This window comes from Acinonyx jubatus, chromosome B3, assembly GCF_027475565.1.
Source record: "Acinonyx jubatus isolate Ajub_Pintada_27869175 chromosome B3, VMU_Ajub_asm_v1.0, whole genome shotgun sequence".
In the NCBI taxonomy this organism is placed as follows: Eukaryota; Metazoa; Chordata; class Mammalia; order Carnivora; family Felidae; genus Acinonyx; species Acinonyx jubatus.
In genome coordinates this window covers 58,631,003-58,656,324 of record NC_069386.1, presented here as the reverse complement: position 1 = coordinate 58,656,324, position 25,322 = coordinate 58,631,003, and the positions used below count along the sequence as shown (strand labels likewise).

Here is a 25,322-nt window from a genome sequence, read left to right as displayed (position 1 = left end):
TCTCTTTCTGGTCATTTGGAAATAAAATCTGTGTAAAAACTTTCCTCCCTTCCCCCAATCTCTTTCCATATCATCTTTCCTGCCTTGACTGAGCAACTTCCCCATCCCTGATTTCCTAGATTTTAATTAAGATTCCACTGCATCCTTCCTGACCACGGATCATCCTCCTTGGTCCTTGCTCCTATAGGCCAGAATCCAGGAAAGAATATAAAGGTGAAATAAATTGATGTAGCAGGGCTGTATGTGGGAGATTATGAAGGGATAAGCATAAATAAGTAGTATTTGTATGGTGAGAGGGAATGCAAATGGAGGGGTGCATGGGGTCTTGGTTCCTTCTCCCCTCTATAATTGATGAAGAAAACTTGTTATAAGGCCAGAGTCAGTGCCACTTTAAGTATGAATAGTTCTTGAGCTGTGTCTGCGCTGGGGGACAAGTGAAAAAAAGAGTTGCCCCCCAAACCCACCCACATACCATCTCGGTGCTTGAGACTGGCAGGTGGTAGCTTTTTGCCATGGCTGCGGGCGTAGTCCTGAAGATTCGGAGCGCTGGAGGAGCCACCCAGCACTGTGGTGCTGAACAGCCCTGTGCACTGTGAGCCTGCAAGGCCGGGAGTGCATTAGTAGCCACACAAAGCTGCAATTACCACACAGAAGTACACATAACTTCACATGACAACATCAAGACACATACATACAGCTACTCAGAGCCACCACCATGTGGCCACTTCTCATAACCACAAACAGATTTCACTATTGTCCATAGTCGCACCGGGCAAGCAAGGTAGGGATTCTGCCAAAGATCTATATACTAGATATAAGAGGCCTCTACAAATACAATGTTAGTCATATTAGGGGACTCAAAGCTACTGAAAGGCATAGACTGTTTTCCAGGTGCCTCTTAGGAATGCTAAAAGAATAGGTAGATCTCTCTAGATCTCCCTAGATTTAATTCAGTGCTCCTTACCCTGGATATAGAGTTTGAAGAATTGAGAAATATAATACTTTATAGACTTACAAGGAAAGAACTTTGATTGAAACTAGAGACTAGGTTTTGAGCACTCAGCCCAAATTTCAAGTTCATGTAAGTTTCAATCCCTCCTAAGTTTTTCATCCAACATTCCCTTCCTTCTATCTCTCTTCGGGCCTTTTTTTCGTTTCCCAAGAAAAGAAGTACGAGACTCACTGAATTTTTAAAGCTGGAAGGGACTTAAAGATTATCCAGTACAATCTCTTCATGTTAGAGGTGAAGAAACTGAGAGTCAAAAGGGATCTCATTTACTCAAGGTCATATAGTTTGTTAGGAGCTAAGCTAGACTAGAGTCCAGGTCTCCTGATTCTGAAGATCAGTTGTGTTCAGTTAGAAAAGACATAATTATTTTTTTCATCAAGAAGAAACAGAGCATTGTTTCTGAAGTGAAGATGGACACAAATTAAAGGCATATGAAGAGTCAGGTGACTGCATGCAGAACATGCCTACTGTGTGCTGAGGACCCTATTAAGAACGAGGACCTGATAAACATGAAACAACGAAAAAGCCATGTTTTTCTGCTCTCAAACATTTATTGTCTCATAAGCCCTATCTCAAAGCCAGATGCCTACACACATAAGTTCAAAGAAAGCAAAGGGAACTCTACTGCCAGAGGAGTAAATAAAACTTAAAAAATCTCTGAAGCAAATAAACCAGTCAATGTTCCAGATATTATTGAGAGTAGGGTTGAGACTCCAAAGTCCCCTCTCCTACTGTAGCTCACAAGGACAGAGTGGGAGGAAAGAGACAAGATTGACACCTAAGTTTCAGGAGTTGCATCTCTCCTTCCAAATCCATCTTAGCCAAGGCCTTGGCTTTGGTTTGGGAACTTAATATAGCAGAGATGGATAGAATGGAAAGGAGGTCAGCTTCCTTTGAGCCCACAAAGAAGGTGTCATGGTTTCAGGGGTCCCAGCATTTCAAAGCTACCATAAAAATCAAGAAGCTTAGATGGCTAATAATCTCTGTCCTGGAATTCAAGATTGCTGCTCTATGCAGCACCTTCTCCTACTTTTCATGTGTAAACAGGCTCTAGAATGGGGCTCAAATAAAGCTTGTTAAATATGTCTACTTTTCTTCACAGAAGCTGAAACTAGCAGACTTTATCCCAGACCACCCGAGCTTTGTTCTATATTTACTTCCTCCCCTAATAATTTTCTGGTGCCGTCCTGCCAATCTTGCCCTGTCCAGTCCTTGGATCATCTCAGAGGGTAGTGTCTAGGTTACCACCACCCTTGTTCTTGACAGCACTCCTACTCAACTGGGCCTGACACACCTATCCTCATTTACAGCCTACTTGAAACCTATTCGTTACTGAAACTTCTAGGAAGAGAAGTCTGTGTCACAGATCCATCAATTTGCCATTTATTTCCCAGGCCCCAAACCATCTACCTCATCTCAGGGATCTAGAAGGCAACCTACTTCCATAAAACTAGCCAGGAAAGTTACCAAAACCTTTCTCCCCCTTGCTGGTCCAAATGCTGATTATGTTTAGGCCAAGATATTGCCAAGGACAAAATTAACAGAAAAATGAAAGGAGCTAAATGGAGTGAATAATAGGACAAGATAGAAAGAGCCCGAGAACCAAGTCCAGACGCCACACAATTGTCTCTAACTGCCAGTTTACTTACTGGCTCACAAGACACTGTATTCAAAGATAGCCCCTCCCAAGGACCACTCCCCGCTCCCAAAGAATACAATACCCTCTGAGGCTTGGTCCTTCCTGCAGTCTGTGTTCTTAGGAAAGGTTGAATGATGTTCTCCACCCCTCTCCAGGAATCAAAAAAATCAAGAGACATTCCCTCAAAGTCCTGAGAGAAGCCTCTGCCACTACACCAGTCTCAGATTTGTCCCTCAATTTTCAGGAAGGAAGGAAAAAAAATTACAGGATTAGGAGAGGATGAAAGAGCCATGGAGGTAGGAGGGGCCTGAGCAGGGATACAATAAACATAGGTCTCAGAGGAAGACATGGCACAAGTTGTCCAAATGAGGAATATGACACTTATGAGGAGGTCACAAGTACATCTATTTATAGTTTTGTCTCTGGTAACTCTGAAGTATCAGAGTCTCCATGGCCCCTTAAGGTTGGGGCTAGACTGGGAGGACAGATAAGGAATGAGAGGGGAAGCCAGAAAAAAGTCCTTCAGCCAGAGAAATGGGAGTTGGTATAAAAAAAACAAAAGACAAACACCTTCCTGGAATGGAAACAATCATCTGGGTTCAAAGTTCACACCTAAACATGGCTTCTCCCAATTCATCCTCCCTAGCCCCACCGACAATTCCACAGACTGAAATGACCCCAACACCCATGACTAAGGTTTCCCACAATAAAACCCTGAGGAACAGACAGACACACCTCCCCAACAACAACAGGTGAGATGCTGGAAGACCATACCTAGGCCACTCTGCTTCATCTCCGTTGGTGGCCGTGCAGATGAAAAGAGCCGGTAGCCACCAGGCCTCGAGGATGAAGTCTCAGAAAGCACCTGGAGAAAAAGGACTCTGTATTACCATTTTGGCACCTCAACCAAGGAGTCTAAAACCCTGGTCCTGAATTCCTGCCCCTATAAAGCCAAGCAATGTCAGAAAGTCTGGAAGAATCAAAAGATTTTTATGGGGGAAGAAGAATGAAAAGGGAATGAAGAATGTACTTCGCAGAGGGAACTGTACAGGGAATCCCATACCAGAAGGCACTTGTATTTCCAAGATGCCTGTCCCCATTGCCCTTCTATCCCAAATCTGAGAAATCATTATTCAACTATTTTCAGTTCTCAGCAGAGCAGTATTCCTTAATCTTATCTATCCCTCCATGGGACTCAGAAAGCCAATCACAATAGCTGAGTAACAATAAGAAGTAAACTCTGGCTACCCTCTCTTCTTTCCGTGGGACAACTGTGGTTATGGCAACCACACTCAGTTTCTTATCTGAACCAAGAGGCCCTCCCCTCCATGTCTGGAGATGTGAAACAGATTTCTAAAAAGGCTACGAGGGCCTAATCACACAAACCCCAACATACACACCCTCCAACCCCCAGATAATGTTCTGAGTCCCTAGGTCCCAAAAGGCAAAGATAGAGGCAGGAAAGGAAGATGAAGTAGGGAGGGACACCTGTGTGCAGGATGCCAGGTGAGTGGTGGACACAGCCCGGGGCTGTAGGCTGATGGCTGGGGAAGGCCGGGGGAGGTCTCCTGACCTCCTGCGGCGCCGTCCCCGCAAGGGGATCAGGTCCAGGTTCCCCGTGCACTGCATATTCATGACCTGCAATCAGACCGGGTGGAAAGCCGGTCACGGCTCCTTTAACTCCCAGGCTCCCAAAAGCCCCAGTGAGGCAGAGCTAGCCCCAGTGAGCATAGACCTGGAGAGGATCATTACCTAGGGCACAGATGCTATGAAGGTCACAGATCTATATTCTAAAACTGTCCAAAAATATGAGATGACAAGAGCAGAAGAAGGGATGGGGGAAGGGTTGTAGTCAATAAGGATAAAACTACCAATGCCTATACCTATAGAATAAGGAGAGGAAATATTAATATTAAAAGGCTGTGTGACCAAGGAGTAAAGAGACGATTTTCTTGCAAAACTGAGGAACATATCTTGGGCTACCATCATCCTGGATAAGCCATGGTATAAGTAACACTAGGAACTAAAAGGAAGGAATGTGGTTACAACAGGAAGCTTCCCTATAGTCCTGAAAGAAAAAAGCCAACTCCTCAAGTCTGAGAGATGATACACAGAGGGCTCTGCTTTGCCCATGTCTCTTGACTGCCTAAACCAGAAAAGTGGGGGTTAAGCACAACAGTGCCAGAGAGACTGGCAGACGATGTGAATGGGGAAGACATTCAGATGTGGAAAAGCATTTTATTGATGGAAGATTATACATCATTCTGTCTATGTGATCTAGTCACATGAGTCTGCAGGGTACTAGTATATTATGGATACTAAGTTAACTTATACATCAAAGGGAAAATGATGCATACCACACTTAAAGAAGCTCTGAGTAGTCACAACATCAAATCTATCTTAAAATAATCAGGAAGAAAAAATGAGCCCCAAACAGAGTGCAGTTTATCTTTTCAACTTTCTCCAAAATCTGAACTGTAAACCTCTGGCTGAACCTATGTAAGCTAGTTGCAAATTCTTCTGAGCTAGTCCTAAAATGAAAGATCAGTTCCTTTAAGACAGAGAGCTGGTACAAAGCCAGGTGAACAGATTTGTCTGTCAAAGCAGGACCCAAATCAGACAGTCAGAGTCACTGAGACAGGGATAAATCATGGGGTCAAAAAGAGTGTCATTGGGCCCAAGAGGAAAAGACTCTGCAGGAAAAAACCAGGAACAAAAACTCCAGCACAGTTAGCTGGATACAACGTAACATTTACAACAGTTCCTTCCTCTAGGCTAGAGAATTGGAACCAGGCCTAGAGGCAGACACAGGCCCAGGTCCGTATATCTCCTCATCAGAACAGAGGGTAAGACAGAGAGACCTTCATACTTTATTTCCTTTCTGGAATGAATACCGATAACTCTAAAGGAATGAAATTAGAGCGCTATATAATTGCTCCTGTTTGAGCTATAGTTTTTAACCCAAGGGAACAAAGAGATGGAGACAGCCTGGCCTTTAATATCAATTGTTATTATTATAGCTACTGTTTACTGAGCATCTATATGGTGGATATTGCTTGTGTTTCATAGACAAAAAAAACTTGAGGCTTGGAGAAGTTACCTGTCCAAGGTCACACAGCTTCTAAATATCAGCCTGGGAGTTTAGCCCAGAGTTCATGTTGTTTCTACTATATTTCCTTTTAAAGAACAGCCTTTTCAAATTCATCCAAAGGCCTCCTCCTCATTATCATCTCTTAAAATCCTATCTCTCGGCACCTCTCACTGATATCTCCTTAATCTCAGAGGTAGCAACCAACTTAAAGGAGCTTTATTGGGAGACCAGCTATGAAACGGAGATTAAATAAAACATATCCATCAGGGGCAGAAGGACTCTGCTTAAGGTGCCAAGAATCCCCCCAAGGGGATTCAGAGGATTCATGGATATTGTCCTATGAGCAATTCCACCACTTCTTTCTCCCAAGCCCCTCCTATTACCTCCATGGAGCCGGCTTTTCGGTTACGAATGAGGGGTGATCTCCTTGGGAGGCCAGGGCCCTCAGGGGGCTGAGGTGAAGTCTGCAATGCCCGGTCTGGCTCATCCGATGCCTTCCCTGGGCACAGGTTCTCCATGCTGCCTTGGTCTGCTTTCATCTCTTCATTCTACCCAACAACAAGCACAGATTCAAGAGGAGTTAATGGCCTCCAGCCTCCTAATCCTAGACCCCCAACCCTCTTACCTCCCTGTAATGTTTTCAAGTTTCCCACCACTTGGTTCCTAAATCCTCTAATCTAAAACCCCAGCACTCCAACCCACCTCAGAAGAAGCTGGACGGAATCCATAGCCAGTTGGGGCGTTGCCTTCTTCCTCAACACCTTTCACTCCAGGGCTGAAGTGTAGCTCCACATGGAACCGCTCCTCTGATAAGGGATCCTATGGGGCATCAACAGATGAAGGGGCAGTTGGAAAAGCTGAATATGGTGGTGGAAGACCAGGCAGGGACAACAGAGAAGAACTCAAGAGGATATATCCTCCCAGGGATGAGGTTCCAGTATCTTACTCCACTTTGGGGCTGATCTATTGTAAGCTTCCCCTTAACTATAGTCTAGTGTTAAAGGTTCCTCATTACCTCACTTCTACCATTTGTGATCCACCACCCCACACAACTTTCTAGCCTCCAGTTCTACAACTCTTTCCATCCATCTCTCACAGTAATTCAGTTTTGCTACAGTACATACAGCAGCACAGTTAAAGATACCTTTGTGAAGCCAGATGAAAAACGTATAATAATGTTTGAGTGAAAAAGACTCATTATAACATCATCCCAAATTCTATACCCTCCCTAATGCAGAGCTATGTTGTCTGATATCTCTCTGGCTCAACACCATCCCAAAACACTTTTTTTGTTCCAGTAGGAATCTCCTGGATGCTCTGTGACATGCTGTCCTTGGGTGTCACACCTAGCTGAATTCTACAAATTATAAGGATATGAAAGTTTATAAGATGAGAAGGAGGAGAAAGAAGGGGCACCCTCCTTACCCTCCCCCCCCCCCCCGTTGGGTAATGCTCCTCACCCGTGTGTTGTCCTCATAAAGCATGATGACAATCTGGGTCATATAGTTGAGCTCTGAAATGGCACTAAGATAAGCCAAAGCTCGCTGCCATTGTGCATCCTGGGTCTCCTACCGAACAAAAGAAGATGAAAGTCAATGACCAAGGACCAGGAAGTCATGGAAGGGGCAGGGAGACAGAGAATACAGAAGGCTTGTAATAAAAAGCAGGAAGAGGAGAGTAAAAGAATGCTTGGAATAAATGTTCATACGTTGAAGGAAGGAGGATCCTTACATCAAGAAGTCCCCCATAACGGAATACACTGAGTAGGGAATGGACATGGCTTTCACTGGTGAAATAGAGACGTGTTCGAACATGGCGACCTGGGGAGAGCACCCCTCGAGAGTACCTAAGATAAGAGCTAAGTCATTCACACTGTCAGATAATTTTCTTCCCACCCTTCCACAAACTCTTTCCTCCCAACTCAAAGACTGCTTTCCTTTCTATCCCAGGATCCCTTCTATTCTTGGTTCCCCAAGCTGTACCAGCCTGGATTCCCCCCAGGGCTCCCTGATATGCCCCTCCCTCCATCCAGCACCCCTCCCAGCCCTCCCTCACAGGGGATGCAGCTTGTTGACAGACTCATCCTCGTGGGTTCTCTGCAGGTCAAGTAGTATCTTCCGCAACAGTGGAAGACAGAAGCCCACAGCAATTTCCAGTTTCTCCTCCCGACTGATCCCGTATTCCTAGGGGCCACAGGCCAGGAATGAGTACGTCGATGAATCTTGTTTCCCTCTTGCCTCATACTCCCAGGCCCAAGATGATGCTTGTCTTCACCTCAGGTCTAGAGTTTCTTTCATATCCACCACATTCCCCCTCTCCAGGTGTCTCCTCAGTTAGCCTCTTGCACTTACTCAGAGCCAGAGTGAACCCTGACAAATATAGCAACTCAACTAATTCTTTCTCTAAGTTTTCTTTCCCTGGTTCCCACACCATCCCTCCTTTCTGCTTTTCTCCCCTTCCTTTCCCAGTGCCCCAGGCTATGAGACACACCTGGGGAATGACCACATCAGCCAGTGCCTTAGAGAGACGTAGTAGCTCTGCTGTGCCTTGAAGTCCCAGACTCCCATTGTGCTGCACATCATACTTGACACAGTCATAGATGTCAGGGATCTTACTGATATCATAGCGCCCACTCTTCTGTCGAAAGTCACGCTCCAGCTTGCTCCAACGCTGTAGCATGAGCTCTAGAGTCTCACTGTGGTAGAGTTGCAGGTCTGGAAGGAAGACAGACAGTCAGAAAGAACCAAAGATTTTACCTTCAACAAAAGACCCTAAAAAATCTGCAGTAGAATCAGAGAGATGAGGATGCCTTGTTTCAGACACTTAGAAGAGGGCACAGGAATGCCTGAGTAACCCATCCATACCTGAAACCTTGAAGGGAAGATAGTACTATTCATACCCACCTACAGACTTGGGGTCCTGCATCCTTTCCCGGATCTGATGAGTGAGGTTTTCAATCAGGGCAAATACCTGATCACAGACCTTTACAGGATTCTGGATGATAGCCATGGAGTTGAGGAGGGAAGTGCTTCCAGTGGGAGCGAGCTATGAGCAACAGAGAGATGAAAAGCAAAATAGGCTCTGTGCTGATTGTGCAGAATCCTGTGAGCCTATTACAGAAACTGTCTGTCAGTAAGATCTGTTTGCAGGCTCACTCTAATGAGGATTCTTGGGCTACAGGGCAGACCACCAGTTCCAAGATGAGAGGATTGCTCAAACACACAGTCATCTAAGGAGGGTTGAGGGTAAAAGCCTTAGAATCCAGAGGAAATAAAATAAACCTAGGTTCTTTTATTGGGGGTTCTAAAATATACATGGAAAATACTGAGGAATAAAGATTAAACCGACCCCTCACAATCCCTACACAAGGTTTTCATGAGTGGGTAACAGAGATAACAAAATCTTATTCCTCTAAACAAAATGTTAGCTTGAACCTACAGCAGAGGTCTTGCCTCAGAACTAGATTCCAGCTCAAGCTTTCAGGACAGTGACAGTCAATGAAGAATGGGGAAGTGAAAAGAGGATTATGGGTGGAATACACATATTCAACCTAGGTCCTCACAAGTCCCATTTTTGCTAGCAAAAAGAAGCAAGAGAGAAAGAAAAAGTGCTTTAGCTTTTGAATTTGACACTGATTGGAAAATAAGAGAGCAAGGTCCTGTCCTTATTAAGTCCTGCTCAGAGAAAAATACAAAAAATGCCATTCTCCAATGTGCTCAGCTACTTAGCTCATTGAAGAACCCATCAGAAATGGTTACACCATATTGTGAATAGACTTAACTGAATATACTTAATACACTGAACTATACACTTTAAAATGATTCAAGTGGGGGGCACCTGGCTGGCTCAGTCGGTAGAGCAGTCAACTCTTGATCTTGAGGTTGTGAGTTTGAACCCCATGCTGAGTGTACAGATAACTCAAACAAAAAAAAATCTTAAAAAAAAGATTCAAGGGGTACTACAGCTTCTATAAAAATATACTTTCTTTAAAAAACAAATCCATCAGAAATGAGGAGCTATCAGTGGGAGGATAGTACAAAATCACTGTCTGGCATATGATTCCCAGTCAATCAAGGTCTGGATACACAGGAAAAAAAGATGACATTGGGTAATGGCATCCACTGTGATCACTACCGTGAAACAATACACTATAGTGGTGAACAGTCCAGGCTCTCAGGTTAGACTCTTTGGGTTAATACTAGTTAGGTGACCTTGGAAAGGTTGCTTAAATTTTTCTGAGGTTAGGTTTTCTCATTTTTAAAATGGGGGAAAAGTAGTACAAGTCCACAGTTCTTATGGTGGATTAAATATGGTCATTAACTCTTTGTCACCTTCTCCTTGCCTACAATCTACACTGTGTACTGGCCCTGTGACTGCTTAACCAAAATAAAATAAAATAAAATAAAACAAAACCAAAAATCAAAGTTACATTTTACTAATTAAGTCTGGACATATACTTTAAAAGAGCTCGGGGGGTGTCTGGGTAACTCATTCGGTTGAGCATCTGATTCTTGATTTTGGTTCAGGTCATAATCTCAGGGTCATGGGATCGAGCCCCATGTTATTAGGCTCTGTGCTGAGCATGGAGCCTGCTTAAGATTCTCTCTCTCTTTTGCTCCTCTCCCCTGCTTGAGTGCACTCTCTCTCTAAATTAAAAAACTGAAAATAAAAAATAAAAGAGCTTGGAAGGAGGCACCTAGATGGCTCAGTCAGTAGAGTGTTTGGCTCTTGACCTCAGGGTTGTGAGTTTGAGCCCCATGTTGGGTGTAGAGGTTACTTAAAAATAAAATATTTTTTAAAAATATAAAAGAGCTTGGAAGCTTCTGCTTTTGGGATGTCCTAAGCTACCGTTTAAGAAGTCTGGCTACCATGCTAGAGAAACCACATGGAGAAAACATGTGGAGAGGAGAGGCTCTAAGACTATAGGTAGAGCATAAAGTGGGAGAGAACCCAGCTATGTTAGCAACCCAGTCAAGCCTTCAGATGGTTTCAGCCCCAACACATGGACAACATCTGGGCAGTTTTAGGAGAGACCCCAAGGAAGACCAGGTGAACCTAGAACTATGAGTAAGATAAAATGGATATTGTTTTAAATTACTGAGTTTTGGGGTAGTTTTTTAAGTAGCAATAAATAACTGAAACATTATTTCATTCAAAATCTTTGGGACTGTTTTAGAACTGAGAATTTTTCAGACTTTAGAGTTAATATAGCACATAGTCATATGTTATATAATACCTCTAGCAGGACTGAGGGCATAACTAAACACATTTATGTTTCTGCAGCACAATGTATGACTACTTACACTAAACAAAATAAATAGGAATTAGTAATAGTCTTTTTTTTTAAGTTTATTTATTTATTTTGAGAGACAGTGCAAGCAGGGGAAGGACAGAGAGAGAGAGAGAGAAAGAGACAGACAGATAGACAAACAGAATCCCAAGCAGAATTTGCACTGTCCATGTGGAGCTGGATGCGGGGCTTAAACCCATAGATTATGACCTGAGCTGAAATCAAGAGTCGGAGGCTAAACTGACTGAGCCACCTAGGAGCCCCAAGAATTAGAAATAGTCTTATCAAGTCAGGTTTTGCTACCAAATGAATCTTGGTGCCTGATCTTTTTTATTTTTGAAATTATGAGTAAGAGATTATAGACCCATACTTAACTCAAAGGGTAAAGATTGAATGAGAAAATGTATGGAAAGCAGTGTCTACCATGTAGTAAGTACCATTATTGATCACTATTACTTAGAATTCTAGGAATCTGGGATGGCGGTACATTGGGCACAAAAATAGGGAGAGCCTGACCTTATCATAATCCTCAGGACCAAAGGGTGCATCCTGTTGCAAAATATGGTGCAGTCGAGCCTTCACCCGGTGCTGGCAGCTGCTCAAGGAATCGCCATCGCTGTCCAGTAGCCCATTCATGTTGGCACTCTTCACCATTTGTACCAAAATGGGTGTTAGCTCCCCTTCTAGAGCCAGAAGGCCCTGGAGGGGAAGCACAAAATCTATTAGTTTTCCTTCCAGTCTACTTCCCCTAAGCCTAAATGGTCTCAGAGATCAAATGAGAGCTGGTGTGGAGGCGAGGAGTACAGGTCAAGGTGCTTACGCCCACTTAATTATTCTCAGTTCATTCTCAGTGGTACAGAATGGGTCAGACACAAGCAGAAACTTCTCTGAGTCAGCACATAAACACCCTGACATTTCCCAACTAGTTCTCCAAACTCTTAGCTTCTCTATCTAATGGAAGCTGGGACTGTGAAAGAACTATAGTGTGCACCTTAGCAAAGGCAGCAGCAGTCATCTGGACACGGCCCTCATCAGAGGCATAGATCTTGAGATCATGGCGGAAAGTGCTATGGAGACGAAGCAGCCCACAACCAGGGAAGCCAGCATAGTCACCTGGGGGAGAAGGGGGAGGACCAAGAATGGACTGCTATACATACCCACATGGAAGAAAGAATGCTCCTTTCCCCCTTTAACTTTCCCATTGCCTCTGTCTCTTCATTCCCACAATTTATTCTCTAATCATCTCATCCAAGCCCTGTTATTTGCCCCCCAGACACTCACCCTGTCCTCCAGGGTACATGCAGCGAAAAGCTCTTCCCAGCTCCTCAGCCTGAACACGGCCATCAGGAGTCAGTTCTCCACCCCACTTCAGTACCAGCAACAGAGAAGGGGATAGGGCCTCCTGCTGTGGATCTTCAGGAATAAGGGGAAGTGAATAGGTCTAGATCTAAGAAAAATAGCTGGGAGGGGGGGCAGCTGGGTGGCTCAGTCAGTTAAATGTCCAACTTCAGCTCAGGTCATGATCTTAAGATCTATGAGTTCAAGTGGCTTTGGGCTGTCTGCTGTCAGCACAGAGCCCGCTTTGGATCCTCTGTCCCCTCTCTCTACCCCCCTCCCCCCCCCAGAATAAATAAACATTAAAAAAGAAAAGAAAAGAAAAAAAAAGGAAAGTAGTGGGGACATCTAAATGTCAGGTCTTCTGAGGAGCCCAGAATGGTGATCTGGTGTAGAGGTCATCTAAAGGTTTTGCTTTTTATTATTTATTTCTATATTTTAATTTACAACCAAGTTAGTTGGCATATAGTACAATAATGTTTTCAGGTGTAGAATCCAGTGATTCATCTCCTACGTATAACACCCAGGGCTCATCCCAAGGGTTTTGTTTATTTTTTTAAGTTTATTTATTTTGAGAGAGAGAGAGAGAGGCAAGAGCGCAAGTGGGAGAGGTGCAGAGAGAGAGGGAGAGAGAGAATCCCAAGCAGTGTCACATTGTCAGTGCAGAGCCTGATGTGGAGCTTGAACCCACGAACCGTGAAATCACGACTTGAGCTGAAATCAAGAGTCAGAGCACCCTCAGGTCATCTAAAGGTTTAAGAATAAGAGACTTGAGTGGTAATGGGAAGGGAGTATTATATCTTACCTTGCCCCTCATTAGTAGCTTTTACTCCATGAGGGTAGTAAGTCAACTGCACCTTCCGGTTGATGCCTGAGAAATGACCATACCTGCAGGATAAACTCAGTTTACTTTCTACCCCAGCACCTAGTTCTCACTGTCATTGGCTCCCCTCTCCTATCCCCTTTCTTACATCTCCAGCACAGACTTCAGCTGCTCTAGTTTCCCAGTCTTCTCCTCAATCTCACCACCTGGTTCTTTCTCCAGTTCAGCCAGTAACAGCCTTGTGATGTCCAGCACCTCCTGGAGGAAATAATAGGGTATCCATGAAGGAGACCAAGTCCTGGGCAGTTATCCTTTCATCCTGGTCTCTCATTGAGGCCCCTAATCCCATACCCACCTCGCTCCTCCCAGCCCAATTCACCACCTTACCTGTAGCTGCTCAGGCCGCTTCAGTTTTAATTTCCCTGTCTTGTAGCCACCATGTTTTTCAAACAGACTGAAAAATCTGAAGAAATAAGGAAAAGCTTCAGTATGGGGTGAGACAGTCAAAGCCTTTGGGAACTTCCCCATCCCCATCTCTCTCACAAAAACCTATTTGTCTAAACCAGGACATTCATCCTACCTTGGATGTGTCACCTCCATCTTCATTTTCTGCTTGGGAGTACGATCTCCATGACGGATAATTGCAATGACACAACGGAGTTCCATCCTAAGATAGGGAATGTCGTTAGAGCCTTTCCTCCAACCCACCCCACACCACCTCCCATCATTTCATCCTGCATGACATGTCAAAGAGCAGAGGAAAAACTGAGATTAAGAATATAGGCAGGGTTAAGGAAATTGCCTAGAAGATACCCAGCCTCCACTAGTCATATGGTACAGGGTCAGAAAGTAACCACTGGTCTGATTCAGGTGCCTTAAGTAGGTTACTCCAGATTTTATACTTTTGCTCACATAGTGCCAGATGTGGTAGGGACAATGGGAATGTCCTCAGCCTCTGTGGGGATGGACCATGGGATCTGGAACTGTGGAGCAAGCTCCCGCATGATGGTGTTCCTAGAAGGAAAAACATGAAGAAATGTATGAAAATGAATGAACCACAACTACACATATGAATAAAGCTCACAGAAATTAGCAAGTTGTAGAATATATTATATAAACTCTAAAAACATGCCCCCCAAAAAAGCCCCCATAGATGTATTAAAATATTAATAAATGCATGGAAATGACAAACACCAAATTAAGGATTGTGGTTACCTCTGGGTAGAAAGGGAAGGGATGTAATTAGCAAGGAGTATTCTTAATATTTTATTCAAGCCTGAGTGGCTCTGTCAGTTAAGTGTCTGACTTCTGCTCAGGTCATGATATCACAGTTCATGAGTTCGAACCTCACATCAGGCTCTCTGCTGTCAGCACAGGGCCCACTTCAAAAGGATTTTTTTTCATGTTTATTTATCTTTGAGAGGCAGAGAGAGACAGAGAACCAGCAGGGGAGGAACAGAGAGAGAAGGAGACACAGAATCCGAAGCAGGCTCCAGGCTCTGAGCTGTCAGCACAGAGCCCGACGTGGGGCTCGAACCCACGAACTGCGAGATCATGACCTGAGCTGAAGTCAGTTGCTTAACCGACTGAGCCACCCAGGTGCCCCAGGGCCCACTTCAGATCCTCTGTCCCCCTCTCTTCTTGCCCCTCCCCTGCTTGCACTCTATCAAAATAAATAAACCTCAAAGAAAGATTTTATATCTAATGTTTTATTTATTTATTTATTTATTTATTTAGAAAGAGAGTGTAAGCAGGGGAGGGGCAGAGAGAGGGAGACACAGAATCCCAAGCAGGCTCCAGGCTCTGAGCTGTCAGCACAGAGCCTGATGCGGGGCGCGAACTCTAGGACTGAGATCATGACCTGAGCTGAAGTCGGACACTTAACCCACTGAGCTACCCAGGTACCCCAGAAAGATTTTATATATGAAGATTTATGGTGAATACATGAATACTCACTATGTTCATTATTCCTTATACATTTTTATTTTTTTAACTTTTCAAAAATTCATGTATTTATTTTGAGAGAGAGAAAGAACTCACTCATGTGCACGAATGAACAGAGGAGGAGTAGACAGAGGCAGAGAGAGAAAGAGAGAGAGAGAAGGAGAGACAGAGAATCCCAAGCAAGCTCTGTGCTGTGAGTGTGGAGCCCAATGTGGTCCTTGATCTCATAAACCTTGAGATTATGACCTGAGCGAAAACCAAGAACTGGACATTTAACTGACAGAGCCACCCAGGTACCCCTCCTCGTACATTTTTAAATATTACATGGTAAATTTACTTTAAAATCAAGTTTTAAAACAGTATTACAGTATGAACACATTTAGTACTATAAATAGTTTGTTTATACATGGTAGAAAAAGACATATATGTAAAACTGCTAACAGTTTTAACTGGGGAGTACAGTGTTAGGAAGGCAAGAGGGCTAAGAAGCCCTTTTTTTATTTTCCTTTTTTCATTTTTTAATCCTTTTAATAATATTTAAAATAAAGCAAAAAGCTTTCTAACTCTCTTCTCTAAGCCCATTCTCCCCAGTCCAGACCACTGTGTCCTTACCCCAGGATCTTGGCACAGTCATCATAGTATTTCATCGAATTCTTGACAAAACTGAAGCCATTGACATCACACACAAAGGAGTGACCATTGGCACGAAGAAGGTCAAAACCACAAACTGTTTGCTGCAGTGGAAAGAAGCAAGATGAAAACAAGAGAGCCACTCTTTCTTCCAGACCCCTGCTCCTGTCCCTTTCCCTCACTCCACAGCACCATCCCCCAAGGGCCTTTCACTACCTTAAAAGCTACACAGACTTTCCTGGCCACCAGCTTTTCCATGGCAGTCAGCATGACTGGATATCGAATCTCTTTCCCTTCACTGTCTCGTTCGACCTTCCCATCGAGAGCTGGAGATTTTCTGGCTTCAGCATGGGCATAATCTGGCCCCACTGTATATACCTGCAGGTACATAGCATCACTGAGTATGCCCACCGCTCATCCTGCATATGAGAAGACAACATGAGCACTAGGTCTGTAAACTAGTTTCGGAAACAAAACAAAACAAAACGAAAAAACCCTGAGTATTAAGAACAAGGAGACTGACATTTTCCTTACTGGGCCCCACCAAAGTATCCTTATGAAGGTTTCTCCTTGGGACCCCAACACCATTTATTACCTAGTCCTCATTAAGAAATAACTTACAATATTATACCATTTTCCATGTTACCCTTGCCCTTGCTCTGATAGTAACCATGTAAATGTCTACTTCTCTCATTCATTATTTTCACCTGAATGTAAAAGCAAATCACATTCACTTTATTTTCTGTGACTTTCTCCATACACTTCCACTTGCTTCCCAAGCACCCCATCCCAACCCAGACATTTATCACTTCTTAAATCCCTGTATCCACCATAACCTTGACATCTGTGCCATCTGTTGGCATAAACTCCTCATAGATGTATGATCCTGTCTTTCGGACGCTGCTCTCAGGAGAGTAAACACTGCTTCGGCTGCCAATCTTCAGGAGGAAAAAGAAGAAAAAAATGTTGCCTTCACGTTGTCCCCAAATTCTCCAGCTCTTGTCCTTCCACCTATCTGACTTCCCCAAATGCTCAAATGTCTCCCATACCTTTCGGAAGAGGCGCTGACTTCCTCCTCCAGCTGAACTGGGGTAGTAGATGTAAACATTATGGTCCTCTGCACTCACTGGCTTCTCCACAAAGGGCTTGGGAAAGACAGCTCCATTTACCTCTACCTGGTCTTCACCTTCTATCAGGTTGCACTCTGAAGTAAAATTATGTGGTCATTCCCAGGGTCGAGGATTGTAGAATACTTCCAACTCCCATTTCTCTGAGTTTTAATCTTCATAACCCTCAAATCTCTATGACCATATCTTAGTAATAGATATGGTAATATATGCTATATAAATATGATAATATCTACATAAGAGGTCTAAGTCTCTGTTTAAGGACCCATGGTTCTGACTCTACCCATTGCCCAATAACCAAAGCCTCACTTGGATAAGTAATACATGGAGATGTCCAGAAGATGGACAGCTGGGCTATGTTACAGAAAGCAAGGTGGGGCAGGACTGGACAAAGCGAGGTACTCACCCTCAGGCCGGGCAGGGTCACGATTGAGCACAGCATATCGAGGCAGATCAATACCTTCCTCCTGCAGGATCCGGTACACCTCCCTCCTGTCACCCCCAAATAAATTAGCTGGGGGAGGTGGGGAATGGTGAACAACGGAAGAGGCTAGGGATTTCATTGGCTCAGGAATTGGGAGATACCAGGGTATAGAACTCGGGAAGGTATGATACAAAAATTAGGCATGTTTGTTTGACTCTGCCCCTCCCAGAGTGGGCTCTCTAAACAGGCATGATCTCAGGACTGCCCACCCCACCAATCAACAGAAAGCTATACCTATCCTGGATGTAATACTGCATAGCCAGGTCATTGATAAGAAAGGGGTTTCGAAGCTTGGAGTAAGCAACAGCTTTGTCCAGAGGAAATCCTGGGATAGAAAAAGGAAATAGATCAAAAAAAGAAAGTGAAAGAGACAGAGTGAGAAAACAGCAAGAGAAATAGAGGTATTAAAGCTAAAGTTGCCACTAAGCTCCTCTACCCGTCCAACCCGTAACATCCTTCTGCCCAACTTCCCAAGTCTATAATATCCATCAGGAAAAAGTTAAAAAGATGTTATTTCTAGGGTCCTTCTAGAGACACACAACTCTGTCAGAGACCCTAACAGCTTTAGAACTGTCCTGAGGTTCAAATATGGGCTTTAAACTACCGCCAGCAACTCTTCCACAATACAGGGAAAGGAAACCCCTTTGCACTGTTCGCCAGTGTGTCAGGAAGAGCTGATGACCACTGTACTATTCGGCAGTAAGAACCTCATTTCCCAGGCCAGCATTCCCAACACCATTCCTCCCACTTTCCTTCACAGACTCCAACCTTTGGAGTGGAAAGAGATGAGGCAGTGGCAAGATGGCCAGTTTTCCACAGGTTCATTGAGGATCACGTCTTCTCCCAGGATGATAACAGTTAGGTAGTCAAATCTGCAAAGTCGCTCTAGGATTTGGGTCATTGGCTTGGACTTGGATTTCTTGGTCATGGCACAGATGCCAACAATGATCTGAGGTTCAGGAGGCTATAGAGAGGAAGTACTGTCAGGAACTTAGGAACTTCCCACCTAGACCATCCCTATTTAGGGAACACTGTCTCATTTCCTTAGGGCATAGAGTTTCTTGCCAGGCTTTGGAACTATGGGGCAAATGCTGTCTCCCAACTTAGGTCTAGATTGGAGTGCCTGTAGGGATTCCTACTGTCTAAAGAATAGGAGGCTTTCCACAGTAGGAAATGTGTGCTCAGGTAGGAGAGCTAGAGAACCAATAACCAGGACACAACAGGAGGAAGGCATAAAGGCAAGGGATTCAAAGATAGGTAATCTAACCAATCTCTACTGCCTCTCCTCTTAATCAAGATAGGGCCTGTTTATGACAGGGAGTCTACGCATTTGGAAAGGGCAGAGGAGTATCTCCAGCCAATGGAATCTCAACTCTCTATGACAGGGGTCCCAACACCAAGTTATGTCATTTTCCTTAGTCTTACCACTTCATCCTCCTCATCCTCAAGGAGCTCGCTGTCACTCTCTTCTGTCCTCATGCCTATTCCACGGGTGCCCAGCCCCTCATCTCCAGCTCCAAGGAAGAAGTGGGCCGTGGCACTCTCGCCCTCACTGGCCGGCAACGACCACATCCCCGCCGGAGCACCCACTCATCCCGCTCTGCAATGGAGGGCATCCCATTAGCTCAGAATCCAAACCCGCATGGCAATGGGTGGGGATGGGGCATAGGGAATGATAAAATAAGAGGGAACCACAAGGAGACTAGGGGGGAACAGGAAACAAAGCTATCATAAAAAGGAACAACAGGAAAGGAGGCATGTGGGCTATGACTTGACATGACTAAAGATCCATAAGAGAAAAGGTCTTCCTTTTCCTCCCTGCTCACTCTACCCCAACCATGAGACTGGTAAGAGGATCAGTAGGTTAACCCTTACAGTGCTGGCATGTCCCTGATTCTGCCAGCAGGAAACACCATTAACTCCAGCAGCAAGTGGAAAAGGCAGTTCCTCATGGAAGGCTGCTGTTGATTCCTACCAGAAGAGAAAGTTAGAGAGACATTTCCAACTTTGGATTCATTCCTAAACATTCCTATCCCTTCACCACCTCCCCACAGTAGTGTTGAACTCAGGGATTTAATTCAAGGGCAGAGGTAATGAGAGAGCACAGCTGCCTTTGACCTTAACCCTTATCTTCATTCCTACCAAGGATTAACTCAAAAAGAATTTATTGAGGGCACTCTATGTTCTAAGCATTATATCAAAACATTAAAATCCTCTATGTTCCCTGTTTCTCTTCCATGTGCTCCACTTTAAAAGACAGATGCCCAAGTCTGGAAAATCTGTCAAGGAAAGAGGTCTAGTGCTAACTGGGAGGTTGAGGATACAGGCATCCATACAACAGCCTCCAACCCCTTCTCAAAATAAAGTTTCAGTTTTCTCTCTACCATCTCCTGGTACTACAGACCCAAGTCGGGTCTAGGCCAAGGTGTCAGTAGGAAAAAATTCTGCCTAGAGCCATAATTAGTGAAAATATCTTTTTTTAAAATGTTTATTTATGTTTGAGAATGAGAGAGACAGAGCATGAGTGGGGGAGGGGCAGGGAGAAAGGGAGACAACCGAAGCAGGTTCCAGGCTCTGAGCTGTCAGCACAGAGCCCAACTCGGGGCTCAAACTCACAAACTGCAAGATCATGACATGAGCCGAAGTCGGGTGCTCAACCAACCAAGCCACCCAGGCACCCTAATCAGTGAGAATATCTTAAGACTTACGCTTGGATTAGAATAATCCGGCAGTTCCATTTCTACATATACACATGTACAATAGTGGTTCTTAACCAATTGTGATTCTGCTGGCCAGGGGACATTTGGTAGGAAGCACTTTTGGTCGTCACAACTGGGAAGGTGCTATTGGTGTCTAATGAGTAGAGGCCAAGGATGCTGCTTAATAGTTTCAAATGCATAGGATGTTCCCCCACAATGAAGAATTATCCAGTCCAAAATATCAGTAGTGCCGAGGGTGAGAATCTCTGCTGTAAAGAAACTCTCCCACATAACGTGCAAATATGTTCATAAACTCACTGTTGGTAATGGGAAGAACTGAAAACTCAGAGGTCACAAGTAGAATGGATAAATACAGGGTAGAATATACAAATGATAGACTAACAGCAGTTTTAAAAAATGAATCAGGGGCAACTGCGTGAGTCGGTCAGTTAAGCGTCTGAGTCTTGGATGTGGCTCAGGTTATGATCTCACAATTCATGAGTTTAAGCCCTACATCGGGCTCTGTGCTGACAGCATGGAGCCTGCTTGGGGTTCTCTCTCCTTCTCTCTGCCCCTCCCCATCTCGTGCTCACTCTTTCAAAAAAAGAAAAGATGTCTGTAATAGTATGGACAGCTTCCAAATGCAAACTGCAGAAATACACGCATTGCAGTACAATTCAGTTTGCATAAATAAAAAATATTACATGTATTTATGACTGTATACATAATTAGTAGAGGTCTAAAAATATGGACTGAAAAGAAAAGCATCAAATTCATAATACTGGTTACCTCTGAGGACAGGGTAAAATGGAACTGAGAAGGATTTGAGTGGAACTTTACAACCTTATCTGTAATGTTTATTTCAATTTTTTAAAAATCTGAAACAAATACACAAAAGGTTAACACTTGTTAATACCAAATTGTGAGGATACATATACTATTTGTTTCCAAAAATAAAATTGAGTCACCCAGCAGCAATTTTTCACATTCTCCAAAAGTTCTCAGAAATACTAATGATTCTAATGAACACCACATTCTAAGTAAATGGATCATCTTAACAGACTTATAAAATAGTCTTCAACAATTACATTTTGTATTTTATTTTAAACCCTTACCATTCCCAGTGGGATTTGCAGCTTTGATTAGAAAATTATTGCTAACCTTTGTATAGACCTTGACCTCCCCAGTCTTTACCATCTGCTTGTCTCCACAGGCCGGTCACAACATTCTCCTTAAGACTTAACATTTCCAGTTGTGTACTGCAGGTCTTATACATATGCTTTATCTTTGAACCCCTTTTTAGTGACCTGACCCAATTTCCACGACCTGTATAGTTTAAGCAGGCAGAATTTTGTTGTACCCTTTATCCTTTATCTGAAGCAGGGGCTTTCCCTCATGTCTAAGATTCCTAACCCTTCACCCTTTTTTTCCACTAAGTCCTTCCTGATTTTCTACTGAATGTATATAGTCATTTTTCCTGAAAATCTTTTACAACTCTATAACAGGGGATGGTAACAGAATGGGGAAGAAGAGTCTGTTCACAGATCCTTTAAGGGGCTAAAGAGATACATAAAGGCCTAAATTTATAGTTAACAAAGCAAAAATAGAAGCCTGACAAAAACAGCTATGAAATAAGACAGGATTTATTTGAATGTACCTTTGAGAGAAGCTGGGATTTAATATGGTATTCCAAGAGCCATTCCCCTGTTTTCCAGGCCCTTCTTCCCATCACCCTTTCCTTCAATACTTTGTTGCAAAAGAAAACTTCACACTCTACACTAGGCTAAAGCAATCTCACTCCCAAGGCCGAATCAATGCAAATGATGGAAAAAAGAGAGGATGGGAGGAGGGGAGAAGATAAGTAGGTGAGAAGAGAGGGTGGGGCAGAAGGGAGGGTAAACTGTAACTTCTTGGTCCCTTAGAATTTAGGGCTGTTTGCAGTAGTTCTCTAATTTCCTTAAACACCATGCACTTAATGGAGGGCACCATTACTGGTGAAGGGGACACATCAATACAGAGTCCAGGCAGGAATATTTTCAACACAGTAAAACTCCTCAGGCAACCAACACTAGCTCCTTCTCACTTTCCACAGTGGACCCCTAAATTCTTTCTGAATGCAGCGTTTAATCCTTCACACAGACCCTTATTCTGACACGGATGAATTGGGCTGAAGCCCTTGTTCTACCAACTCACTCATACTCCCTTCTTTCCCTAATTTGCAACAATGACTCTCCATGGACCCTCCCCCAACCACTCAAGACACTGCTGCCCCCTCCCCCATCACTGATCAACGAATCCAATTAATAATCCAAGTAATCCTCTCACTCAGTGATTCTCCAACATTAAACTGCCCTCCAAACCCGCAAATGAGTCACCACACTTGGTAACAATTTATATGGAACACTCAATGATCTCCCACAAAGACTGCCTTAGATCAATTCCGTCCTCACATTAGCTCTCTCCAGGGTACCCTCCTCTCTGTAACAACGCCTGCCTGCAGCTGATCCTCTCCAGAGTCGACTCCATTCCACCCCTCCTCACACAGACCTCCCCACCCTGACCCTCTCTCGGGCTGACTCCGCTCCTCACGCAGGACTCCCTCTTCCGCAAATCCTCACACCCCTCTGTTCTCTTGCTGAACCCCTCCGGTGTGTCTCCGGTGTGTCTCCTCACACAGCTCCCGGTCACGAATACTGCCCTCCGATGCGACTCCACCAGCCTTCGCCCTCCCCCGCCTACTCCGCCTTACTCTCCCTACGCAGACATTGAGGCCTTATCGAGGGCCTCCTCCCGAAGCCGCCCCCAGCCAGTACTAACCATGGCCCTCAGCACCTAGCAAGCCCACTCTATTCAGCCCACCCCCTCAGATACCGCCCCCAGCCCCCAGCCACTCCCCCACCGCCCCCGGCCCTCGCTCACCCGCCTCCCTGCGCTCGCGCAGCCGAACCTGCCGGCAGCGACACCTGACAGCAGCCCAATCAAAGCGCGGCTTCCCTGCGGTGTCACCAATCAGCGGAAGGCGCGCACCGGCAACAAAGTCAGGCTGCGTTGGCCCGCACTTCTGCGTGGACGAGGGTGGCCCCTAGTGGCTGTGGAGAGGGAATGCAACCTGATGCTCGCCTTCCTCTGATTTCTGTGTCGCCACAGCCCAGAGGCTTGGTCTAGACAGAGACTTTCCAGTGAGACGAAGAGCAGAGAAGAAGCAAGATGCAGAAAAGAGGCACAATTTGTGCCATTGCACGTCCTGAGACAAACTAGGTTTTCTGTTTGATTTTTATTTTTTATTTTTTTATTTTTAAAAATTTCTTAATGTTTATTTTTGTGAGAGATAGAGACAGAGCGCGAGCGGGGCGGGGGGGGGGGGGCAGAGAGAGAGAGAGAGAGGGAGACACGGAATGTGAAGCAGGCTCCAGGCTCTGAGCTGTCGGCACAGAGCCCAACGCAAGGCTTGAACCCAGGAACAGGGGAGATCATGACCTGAGCCAAAGTCGGACGCTTAACACCCCGAGCCACTCAGGCGCCCCTCTGTTTGATTTTTAAAACATAAGAGGTATGATATACTTAGAGAGCCAATAAATGTTGGTTGAAATGTTAACAGATGTAGAGGAGTGATAGGTAGACTGGAGACAAAAAGAGACAGAGAGAAACAAATCAGAAAGTTAAGGGAAAGAACAAAGACTTATTTATGGAGAAGACAAGAAAATGGATGTACATGGAACACTGGGCAATATGATTCCCATATCCACACTGGTTTGTTCTTTACCCCTCCAGCCTTGGAACCAGACAAACCTGGATTTGAGTCCTGGTCTTACCTTTAATAGCTCTGCAGCTTTGGGCAAGTCACTGAACTTCCCTCAGCCTCCATTCCCTCATCTGTAAGAGAGTGTTTTAAAAATCTAATCATGTGGTACTGGTTATATGAAAGCATTTTGTATATGTTTCCATTTTTATTATTATCTTTTCATCCTTACTTAGGTTTCCCTAGTCAAGACAATCCCAATTGCCCTGTTTCTTCTCTGCAACCTTAAGGAGCTTACCATTTTTTCAGTCAGGTGCCTCATTATACTAACCCTGAATGAGATAGGGATGATTCTAAGGGTTGTCCCTAAGGGAAATAGATACTTCCCTAGTTCATGCTCAGGCTCATGTCCTCTCCACCACTCCAGCCCTTCAAACAAGTTATTAAAACATCATCTAGGTAATTAACTTATCTTCACGCCCCCCAGAAAAATGTAGACTCAGTCCCTGGTCAACCATTGGAACAATCCAATTAAATGAAATAACACATACAAGAGTTTCTTATAATTATAAAGTGCTTTATAAATGTTAGTCTTGGTAATTATTATCATTAAATAAATAAAATACATATACATACCAATTACTTCCTGTATGCCATAGGATAATTTTATAAAATGAGCATTAATACATTATGTGGCTGTCAGTGACTCACAGGGAATAAGAAAAGTACACAAATACACATCTTTTCTCCGAGGAGCTATTACTCAAATTTGGACAACTAGTCTCCAAACTTGAGTGATTTCTCAGGCTGTCTTATTTTTCCTTCTCTAATTCTCTCTTCTTGTTCCCTACCTCTTTAATCTTAGTAACCACCCTCTCAATCAAATAACAACTCTCCTTCATTGGAAGATTATCTCCCTTCTTTATCTGGGTAAATATACACCATTGCAAGTAATTATATTTGCTTATTCATAACTAGTCCTTAACCTAGACAATGAGCCCCCACAACACAGGTAACATTTTCCATCTCTCCAAAAGTGACTCTAAGTACAGAATTCTATCAATTCTCTGATAATTGCTCTCTTGCCAGAAGAAGGAATTAAGTGATGGACATAGAAGAGAGGTGGATAGCTTCTAAGGATACAAATGAAGAAGGGAGGAAAAGGAACACAAAGGAAGCCTGAGAGTAATGAAGGGAACGAGAGTATAGGAGTAGAATGGTATCTCATCAGTGGGGCCGGAGGACAATATGAAGGGAATTTCTCTTTCTCAAATAAGATTTCCAAGTATCTTACTATCACCAAGATGGCTCAGAGAAGGGACTAACACCACCATGTGTACCCAAGCTTAAATGACTTTCCATATGAAGCCTCTGCATCTCTATTTTGGCTCTAGCATTCATTCTCTTTACTGCCAGGACAAAGGTCAAGTCACACCTAAGTCACACTTTGAGCTGTGGGAACACACCCTCTCAAATCTGAATACATATCTTGGGAGGATAAAGGACAGAAGA

General features: G+C 44.1%; 1 protein-coding gene across 21 annotated transcripts in view; it reads right to left on the bottom strand.

The window, feature by feature from the left end:
* The window catches only part of PPIP5K1 (diphosphoinositol pentakisphosphate kinase 1), a 42,915-nt gene extending 19,837 nt beyond the window's left edge, over positions 1 to 23,078 (bottom strand). For 5 of the 21 annotated variants that reach the window (XM_027067099.2, XM_027067103.2, XM_027067105.2 and 2 more), the window contains exons 1-28: positions 22,991 to 23,051; positions 19,248 to 19,343; positions 18,798 to 18,972; positions 18,141 to 18,336; positions 17,607 to 17,697; positions 17,295 to 17,380; positions 16,811 to 16,965; positions 16,598 to 16,699; positions 15,978 to 16,139; positions 15,744 to 15,865; positions 14,100 to 14,201; positions 13,768 to 13,854; positions 13,575 to 13,650; positions 13,336 to 13,445; positions 13,170 to 13,252; positions 12,311 to 12,442; positions 12,021 to 12,142; positions 11,546 to 11,728; positions 8,643 to 8,784; positions 8,230 to 8,453; positions 7,795 to 7,922; positions 7,471 to 7,585; positions 7,200 to 7,307; positions 6,442 to 6,558; positions 6,123 to 6,287; positions 4,137 to 4,286; positions 3,423 to 3,513; positions 473 to 598 (exon numbers count right to left, since the gene is read on the bottom strand). In XM_027067099.2, the coding sequence (XP_026922900.1) occupies positions 473 to 598; positions 3,423 to 3,513; positions 4,137 to 4,286; positions 6,123 to 6,287; positions 6,442 to 6,558; positions 7,200 to 7,307; positions 7,471 to 7,585; positions 7,795 to 7,922; positions 8,230 to 8,453; positions 8,643 to 8,784; positions 11,546 to 11,728; positions 12,021 to 12,142; positions 12,311 to 12,442; positions 13,170 to 13,252; positions 13,336 to 13,445; positions 13,575 to 13,650; positions 13,768 to 13,854; positions 14,100 to 14,201; positions 15,744 to 15,865; positions 15,978 to 16,139; positions 16,598 to 16,699; positions 16,811 to 16,965; positions 17,295 to 17,380; positions 17,607 to 17,697; positions 18,141 to 18,336; positions 18,798 to 18,944 (3,322 nt within the window). In that variant the 5' untranslated portion in view covers positions 18,945 to 18,972; positions 19,248 to 19,343; positions 22,991 to 23,051. Of the gene's footprint in view, positions 1 to 472; positions 599 to 3,422; positions 3,514 to 4,136; positions 4,287 to 6,122; positions 6,288 to 6,441; positions 6,559 to 7,199; positions 7,308 to 7,470; positions 7,586 to 7,794; positions 7,923 to 8,229; positions 8,454 to 8,642; positions 8,785 to 11,545; positions 11,729 to 12,020; positions 12,143 to 12,310; positions 12,443 to 13,169; positions 13,253 to 13,335; positions 13,446 to 13,574; positions 13,651 to 13,767; positions 13,855 to 14,099; positions 14,202 to 15,743; positions 15,866 to 15,977; positions 16,181 to 16,597; positions 16,703 to 16,810; positions 16,966 to 17,294; positions 17,381 to 17,606; positions 17,698 to 18,140; positions 18,337 to 18,797; positions 18,973 to 19,247; positions 19,344 to 21,232; positions 21,660 to 21,728; positions 22,879 to 22,990 lie in introns of those variants that run through there. The other 16 variants (XM_027067104.2, XM_027067109.2, XM_027067112.2 and 13 more) reach the window with 10 other exon arrangements.
* Positions 23,079 to 25,322: the final 2,244 nt, after the last annotated feature.